The sequence below is a fragment of the Octopus sinensis genome, linkage group LG15 (genome assembly GCF_006345805.1).
Source record: "Octopus sinensis linkage group LG15, ASM634580v1, whole genome shotgun sequence".
NCBI lineage: Eukaryota > Metazoa > Mollusca > Cephalopoda > Octopoda > Octopodidae > Octopus > Octopus sinensis.
Genome location: NC_043011.1, coordinates 39508381 through 39518380, shown reverse-complemented (window position 1 = coordinate 39518380; position 10000 = coordinate 39508381). Strand labels below are relative to the sequence as shown.

Here is a 10000-nt window from a genome sequence, read left to right as displayed (position 1 = left end):
GACTTTATCCCTTTGTCTGTCATTGTTTGTCCCCTCTATGTTTAGGCTCCTATGGGCAATAAAGAAATAAATACTATTAGCTCTTAAGCTAGTAGTTCCAACTCCATGCTGGAAGTACAATACTAACTTTTGTTGCTCAAAATTTCAACATTATCTCCCTTTACCTTGATTTAATGTAATTAAAACTTGCTAATGAGATTATGCTTATCTTCCCTTCTTTAATAACGTTTTAAAATTCAGATTACTCTGTCTTAAATGCAATGCTTATTTATTTGTATTGTTTTGAATTAATCATGTCTTATCTTTTAACTTCAAGATTCTGATGATGTGATTGTTTCTTTTTAGAATTACATTGTAGGTTAGGTATGAGAGGTCAAATCTGACTGGTTTGAACATGAAACAAGTAGAATATTTGGGTTGAATATGGTCAATTTAAATGATAAAGAGATAGAGTTTATTTTAATTAAATCAAATTAATCTCTTTTTGCTCGTGGTATTAAATATGGCAGCATTTATCTCAGCTTCAAAATCAGCTGGCAGGGGAATTAATGGAAACTAATCCAAAGAGATATTCTTCAGTAACATGTCAGTGCTTTGTAATTAATATTCATCTTGTTTTTCTTATCCAGGCACTAAAAAAAATGCCAAATAGTTTAGAAGGATGGTACTGTTAATTATATTGATTTGCAATATAACCCTTTCTTGTGCCATCAATTGCACAAGATGACTCTTATCTCCCTTGGTAACCATATTAGTAAGTACAATGTGCTTATTACAGAGTTTTCGTGACAGAACATAAGGATGGTTTCCAGCTGTTTTTTTTTTTTGTTTCCTGGTGTATAATTATGAGATACCAATCTTTTTGGCTGTTGTCAATCCTGAGAGTGTGTGTGAGAGAGGGAGGGAATGATGGTTCCTTTTGAAATTTTACAATGTATAGCTGGTACCAGTGGGAGAACGACAAGAATTCTGTTTGGTAAAGTGAATGACTGAAAGCCCTGTGGATGTTGATGGTCTTGATCTACTCTCAAACTTGTAACAGGTGAAATAGGTCTCTCCTCTCCTGACTGGAGGTGGTTGTATATTGCAGCCTTTGTGACACGACAAATGCATGGTGCCATGTGAGCCACCTTTGGTAAGAAGAGCTGTTGATGTGGGAAAACAGACACCCCTCATTGTGCCAAAATTAGAGAATTAGGGTGGAAGAGAAAGAAGAAAAGAACTAAACTGAGTATTTGAGAGGCACTTTATTTATTGACTGCAAAAGATGAACAGCAAAGTTGACCTCAGCATATATTTGAACTCTGAAAAAAAAAGCCATAGCTAAGTCCTTTTATCTGACATTCTACCAGTCTTGCATTCCACCTTTTCTGTGATTCTGATATTAAAATAAAATATACATGCAATTTATTTAGATGAGTGTGTTTCATTTTTCTGTGTTAGATTCCTGAAAAGGTGGCTGATTTTAATCCCTACAAGAATAATTTGTGGCCCCATAGGTTGTTTGTAAAGAAAAGGTTTATTCAAGCTGTACATAAGGTAAGCAATGTTGTCAACATTACTATATTACTGTTATAATGAACTAATATCCTGTATTTATACATATGCACACACATGCACATACTTATATATTTATGTTTTATGATTTCATAAACACAGCAATACTAATAACTAGTATTTAGAACTATACATAGGCTTTAGAGTAAAGTATAAGGCAAGTACAGACCATTATGTTAATCAATGAATGATAAAGAAAGAAGAGTTATATCATTATGTAATCTTCATTAGCTTACTGTTATTGCTGCTGTAACAAGCTGTGTATTCAGAGCTGAGAGCTTCAACAAAATCTTATAGCACCCTTGGAGCTGGTCCCAAAGAAGCTATGTGTTGTAGAAGCACACAGCTTTGAGTGCTTGAGCTTATTATTGCAAAAAACAACTGCAAGCTAATGAAGGCGATTATGCAAGTCCTGTTTTCTTGGCATTAATATATATATATAAAATATAATATATATATAAGATACACACACACACTCACACACACACACACATATATATATATATATATATATATAACGGGAAGCTTTATGAAAATAAACAAATAGACGAAGGCAGGTGGAGTACAAACAAACAATTGTATTAGTATGGCGCTCAGGAATATAAATAAAACGAGTCTTTTACGTTTCGAGCCTATGCTCTTCAACAGAAAGATACACAGAAAGAAACACGAGAGAAACAAGGAGAGAAAAAAAAAAATGCATGCAGAAGCTAGCGAATCAACATGGCGATTCTATATATATAATATATATTCTATATATATATATATATATATATGTAATATATGTATATATAATATATATATATATATAATATATATATATATAATATATGTAAAGAAAATGAGACGACAATGAAGAAATGATTATCTTATGTACATACAGTTGTTTCTGCTAGCAGTGTATACTCATGCACATGCACACACACACACACACACACACACACGCAGCCTAACTCAACCCGCAGAAGTAGATGGAATATTCTCAGTGGCTGGGGACAGTATGAAAGATTGTCAGTGTTGCTGTGACAAACAAGAAGAAGGAGGAGGAGAAGGAGAAGAGATAGAAGAAAGAAGAAATGGAAGGAGGTGGTGCAAGAAGCCAAAGAAGAAATATAAAGAAAATGAATTTAACAACAAAAAAAATAATTAAGAAAAAGATTTAAAAAAACCCACCTCGCCAAATTGGTTTAGTAATAAAGTGTAGTAGTAGTAGTAGTAGTAGTAGTAGTAGTAGTAGTTATTGTTGTTGTTGTTGTAGAGGAAGGGGAAATGGAAGAAAAGAGACCAAAGATAGAAATTGAGAAAACGTTATAAGACTTATTGAGTTTAAGAATGGTTGTTGGAATTAATTGTAGGTGAAATTTTTTGATTTGGTGTTTGAACAAAGGGAATTATGTAAATGGTACACAAACAACTAACTTTTTTTATATATTGTTCTTTTTTGCCTTTTTCTGAGGTTGTTGGAATGTCTTTTTTTTTTGTTTTTGTTCAGCTAATCCATTAAATTAACTGAACACTAAAGATAAGTAAATATGTATACATACACACATATATGTATATGTGTGTATACATGTATATGCATTTATATATATCTATATCTATATTATATATACATATACATATATATATGCGTATGTGTGTGTGCATGTATATATCTAAAAGTATAAACATACATTTTTATGTATATGTATATATATATATGTGTTTGTGTGTGTATGTGTGTATGTATTTACATATATATATATATGCATGAGTGTGTATGTATATATATATATATATAAATTTAATTGGAGGATATGTTAACCCAATGAAGGGATGGTTGCATCCAAGGAAATACTGGTTCAATACCTAGTATTGTTGGAGAATGAAGTTCCCTTAAAACAATAGGGTTTATATTAAGCATATAGTTTATATCAAGTTAAAAGAAGAAAAGAAAATGGAGATTAGGAAGTTAATAATTGTTTATTATTAACAAATTGGTCATCTTCGTTTCTTACAACTGATGCCAGTACCATCTGATTGGCACACGTGACGGTGGAATGTAAAAAGCACCATTCAAGCGTGGTTGATGCCAATGCTGCCTGACTGGCCTTCGTGCTGGCAGCATGTTAAAAGCACCCACTACACTCTTGGAGTGGTTGTTGTTGACTACGACGATGATGATGATGCTTCAGTTAATAATCTAATTACAAATCTGAACATTAAATTTTCATTTATCTGACATGATCATAATTTCATCAGAGTAAAACGAGATGTACTTTGAGATGTCATATGTGGACCTATCAATGCATTTCAGCAGACTAAATATTATGGTTTATAATTTGTATTATTATATGCTCGGGTGAAGGGTTTACCGATTGATTAGAATATGATTAGGGGTTAAAGTAAAGTAAATAAAACTTGAACAATAAATGAAGTAAAACTAGAGATGATGGAGGAAAGATAAATATAAATCAGATAAATTTATAGTTAATGAAATGAATAAAATATTCATTTATAAGGTATAAATAAAATTATAAAAAATTATATATGTATATATACATATATATATATACACATGTTCACACACACACATACATATATACACATACACACATATACACACACACATATATCTATACATACATACATATATATATATACATATGTATTCGTACCTATCACCCCTACAAATGAAATTAATATCTCCATTTTCTTTTCTTCTTTTAATTGGATATGTGTGTGTGTGTGTGTGTATGTATGTATGTATGTATATATATCTATATCTATATCTATCTATCTATATATATATGTGTATATATATATATATAATATATATATATTTTAAATGATTAATACAGAAGACGGAAGGTAACTAGGAGCTTTTATTAGCACAACTACCATTTTGGTTTCATTCTGCACTGCTCCCTAGTGGGTGTCAAATGATGTAATAACACCAGATGCAATGCATGGGGCAGGAGAGCCTCATCAGTTGATGTAAGATGTTTCGCAAGTTCCCAGATTTACTTTCTTTTTCACTTTAAGTTATTCACTGGTGGTGAGATGCCAGTTGTTCAGATGGATTTGGGAAAGTGAGGAAAATGCTGTTAGGAAGAAAATAAAAGAATAAAATCGCAAAGTGTCTAACATAAATAGGGGTAGGTTTTTTTTCTATATTTGTGGTCAAGAAGTCATTGCTAAAAAATAAAAAGTAAAAGTTACAAAGAATCTAATGTAAATGGGGGAGGAGTTAATGAGTGGGGGGGGTGCCAGGGGTGTTTATGTGGTTAGAATGAATGGCTTTAGCATACATAAGCCATTATATTATATATATAATATATATATATATACATATATATATAAGTTCAGTAAAAATTTAGATTCATTTGAATATGCTACTTAAGTTAAAGGCACCAGAATTTGGTACGGTATTATCCATATAATTCAAAATGGGGTGATTACAATCAAGATAAGCACAAGGATATCCAGAGGTAAAGCAGTACGATCGTTTCATGCGACTCCATTAAATGGAGTTACATGAAACGATTCTATTGCTTCACCTCTGGATATCCTTGTTGCTTATTTTGATTATATATATACATACATATATATATATATATATATATATATATATATAATATATATATATACAATCACAATCAAGGAACGGCCATAAGGCCATTCACCCACTAGAAATAACAGCCAAAAGCTTTAAAACCCGCAAAATAACATCAATTCCGTAAACCAGGAGAAAATTAAAAAACATTTACCCTATAATTTCTATACGATGCACCGTTTCATCTACTGTTTAATGGTAACTAACCTGATTAAATTAAATCAAGCCAATCTACCATAGGCCCTTAGATTCATCAGTAAGAAATAGCCAAGTCGGAACAGATATTTTTCACGAGGCATTCCGTCCCTGCCTCGGCAATATCTGACCTAAAATTTCAAATCATCGCACTCGCGCCAAATTTATCGGCAGCAAATAAATATAAGCCGCCGATTCCATTACGGAATTAACCAGAAAATTCATAATTAATCAATATAGGGTGGCAAAAAAATTTTGTAGAATTTTTTTGCCACCAGCGGCCTAGTGGGAAAAAATTAAATAGTCATAGACCATTTTTAAGTTCAACATCACAATCAAGGAACGGCCATAATAGGCCATTCACCCACTAGAAATAACAGCCAAAAGCTTTAACCGCAAAATAAACATCAATTCCGTAAACCAGGAGAAAATTAAAAAACATTTACCCTGTAATTTCTTATACGATGCACCGTTTCGTCTACTGTTTAATGGTAACTAACCTGATTAAATTAAAGTGGGTGAATGGCCTATTATGGCCGTTCCTTGATTGTGATGTTGAACTTAAAAATGGTCTATGACTATTTAATTTTTTCCCACTAGGCCGCTGGTGGCAAAAAAATTCTACAAAATTTTTTTGCCACCCTATATTGATTAATTATATATATATATATATATATGTGTGTGTGTGTGTGTGTGTGTGTGTGTGTGTGTGTGTGTGTGTATGTATATGTATATGTTCATGTATGTATATGTATGCATATATATATATAAATATATGTATATATATTGATATATATGCATGTATCTATATATGTATATATGTGTGCTATGTGTTCATATACTTCTCTCTTTCACTGTCTCTATAAATATATAATATATATATAAAGATAATCTAATATATATATATATATATATATATATTTATATTTATATGATATTTGTATGTGAATGCGTTTTGTATATCTAATCTGTTTGCATTGATTTGTATACAAATATCCAAACATACATATCTGTAAATACATGCATATATATACATATATGTATGTATGTATATATGTATGCATGCATGTATGTATGTATGTATGTATGTATGTATGTATGTATGTATTTATGTACTTATCATCAAACGATGATGATGATGATGATGATGCTGATGTATGTATGTATGTATGCATGTATTTATGTATGTATGTATGTATGTATGTATGTATGTATGTATGTATGTATGTATGTATGCGTGCATGCATGTATGTTTATGTGCATTCCCCAAAATATTCACTCTTGTTTACCTGCTATGCCACATATTATTTAGGTGCGACTACTTGCACATACAAACAAATACACAAACACACAAACAAACAATCGCAGACACATACTGACAAACAAGTATACACACACACACATGTACTTGCATTTAAATGTGTTAAACCATTTTTCAGGTCATCATACAAAACCGATACTCACAAAGGCTGAACAATTTGAAGGACATTGTTGAAAAATGGAGGCCTCAAACATTCATACCAGATTCCATTGGTTTGTTGATTACCTATGTCTTTACAATACATGCAGTATTAATGGCAACATCTTTACTGCTGCTGCTGCTTGTCTTCTCCCCCACCCCCCGCCTGCTCATTCTCCCCCTCCACTTCCTGCTGCTTCTCTGCCTTCTGGAGCTGCTGCTGCTGCTACCCCTCCTCCTCCTGTTACTGCTACTGCTGCTGCTTGTCTTCTTACCCCTCCTGCTCATTCTCCCCTCCTGCTGCTGCTGCTTCTCCCCCTCTTGCTGCTTCGCCTCCTCTTGCTGCTTCTCTTCCTCCAGCTGTTTCTCCTCACCTAGTCCTCCTCTGCCCCCCCTCCCCTTTCCCACCCCCATATCCTCTCTCCCCCTCCTCCTCCTCTTCCTATTCCTCTTGCTGCAGCTCCTCCTCCTGCTGGTGCTAGTGCTGTATTAATAGTAATAATAATCCTTCTTACTACAGGGACAAGGCCTGAAATTTACATACCTGCGACATTATGTGCATGTCACCCATCAATTATAGTTATTATGTAACTCTGGGCCTCTTTAAACAGCTGTCGAGATTAGACATTACATAATTTTTTAATGTATATATTTTTTTCTGTATCTTATAGTCTATATTTTCTACTCCATATGAACATATGTCTTAAGTGTAACTGTGTTTATCTCCATTACCCCTGCCATAGCAGCTCCATCTGGATTTCTCTTAAAACCACTCAATACTATGCACCTTGCCCTGGATGAAGAAGTTGTCATTTGAGCACTACTCTCTGTTATCTATACTGAGCTTGTTTGATGCTCACCAACTCACTGTATATATATTCTTTTCATTTTACTTGTTTCAGTCATTTGACTGTGGCCATGCTGGAGCACTGCCTTTAGTCGAGCAAATCGACCCCAGAGTTTATTCTCTGTAAGCCTAGAACTTATTGCATCGGCTTCTTTTGCCAAACTGCTAAGTTACGTAGACGTAAACACACCAGCATTGGTTATCAAGCGATGTTAGAGGAGACAAACACAGACACACAAACATATATGCACTCACACACACACACACACACACACACACATATACATATTTGATGGGCTTCTTCCAGTTTCCGCCCACCAAATCCACTCACAAGGCTTTGGTCAGCCCGAGGCTATAGTAGAAGACACTTGCCCAAAGTGGCACGTAGTGGGACTGAACGCAGGACCATATGCTTGGTAAGCAAGCTACTTACCACACAACCACTCCTGCACCTATATATATATAAATATATATATATATATATATGAATTAGATGCAGTGTGCAAGAGAGATGATTGTGCTTGTTTAGTCATATGATGTATATGGATGTTGATAGTTGCATAAAAAAATGCCAATCATTCAAAGTGGATGGAACTTGTGGAAGAGGGAGACCCAGGAAGACATAGGACAATGTATTTGAAGGCCACTCTCAAGACACTGAACCTTATGAGGGAGATGACAAAGGACCAAGGTATTTAGTACCTTGCTGTACCCAAGAAGACATGTCCGCCACATACTAGTACCATGTTAAAAGCACTGGTGCTGGTGCTACATAAAAAGCACCAAGTACATTCTGTGGAATGGATGGCATTAGGAAGGGCATCCAGCCATAGAAACCATACCAGAACATGCAATGGAGCCTGGTGTGGCCCATAGCCTTGCCAGCTCAGGTCAAGCTGTCCAACCCATGCCAGCATGGAAAATTGGCATGATGATGATGATATGTATATATATATATATATATATATATATGTCAAGCCAAGTGAGTGCTTGAGAAGAGCCACCAAGCCAAGTGAGATCATAGTCATGGCCATTGATAGTGTCGCATAACTGGTACGTAAAGAGCATCCTGCAAATACTAGGTGATATGCTACGGTTGTGAAGACCTGTCAAGTTGAGCAAAATTGTAGTCCTGGCTTATGCCAGTACTGTCTGACTAGCACCTGTGCCAGTGGCATGTAAAAAAACACCCTCTATACACTTGGAGTGGTTGGCATTAGGAAGGGCATCCAGCCATAGAAACCTGACCAAATCAGATTGGAACCTGGTGCAGCTCCCCAGCTTTACTAGTTTCCAGTCAAACTGTTCAACCCATGCCAGCATGGAAAATAGATGTTGAATGATGATGATGATGATGATGATGACAATGATATATACACATACACACACACACACGTATGTGTGGAGTCACAAACTCATTCACCCATGTTTGTGGGTGCACAGACACATACACACACATACATGTAATGTGCAGTTTCCATCGGATGAATTCTCTCACAAGGCATTGCTCAGCCTGAGTCTATGGCAGAAGACACTTGCCCAAATTGCTGTGCTGTGGGACTAAACTTGAAACCGTATCACCGAGGAACAAACTTCTTAATCTCACATCCATTCTGTGCCTATATTAATTAACCCCTAGTACTTTAACTGGCCCCAATATTCTGTAGGGTGGTGAGGTCACAGAATCGTTAGCATGCAGGGCGAAATGCTTAGCGGTATTTCGTCTGTCTTTATGTTCTGAGTTCAAATTCCTCCAAGGTCGACTTTGCTTTTCATCCTTTTGGGGTCAATAAATTAAGTACCAGTTGCAAACTGGGGTCAATCTAATTGACTACCGACCCCTCCCCCAAATTTTGGGCCTTGTGCCTAGAGTAGAAAAGTATATTAATTAACCAGCCCTAATATTCAGTAGGGTGGTGAGCTGGTAGAATCGTTAGCACATGGGGTGAACTGCTTAGTGGTATTTCATCTGTCTTTGTGTTCTGAGTTCAAATTCTGCTGAGGTTGACTTTGCCATTCATCCTTTCAGAGTTGATTAAATAAGTACCAGTTCCACACTGGGGTCGATATAATCGACTTAATCCCTTTGTCTGTCTTTGTTGTTGCCTCTATGTTAAGCCCCCTGTGGGAAATAAAGAAATAGATATTCTGTGTGTTTTATACTAAAATTGACCAGATCCAACCTCTCACATCCTCCCTTTGGATACCATTCTAAAAATATACAACCACTGAGACCCTTGGTGATATGCTGTGCTTAAGAAGCCCCATCAAGCCAAGTGAAATCATAATTGTGGCAGATACTGGTGTCACGAAATTGGAACTCATGCCGGTAGCATTTAAAAGCACC

General features: G+C 35.1%; 1 protein-coding gene across 1 annotated transcript in view; it reads left to right on the top strand.

Annotated features, from left to right (window-relative positions):
• LOC115219678 (cilia- and flagella-associated protein 221-like) overlaps window positions 1–10000 on the top strand; it is a 160125-nt gene that overhangs the window by 131796 nt on the left and 18329 nt on the right. The window contains exons 12-13 of the mRNA XM_036509463.1: window positions 1444–1539; window positions 6787–6880. Of these exons, the coding sequence (XP_036365356.1) occupies window positions 1444–1539; window positions 6787–6880 (190 nt within the window). The remainder of the gene's footprint in view (window positions 1–1443; window positions 1540–6786; window positions 6881–10000) is intronic.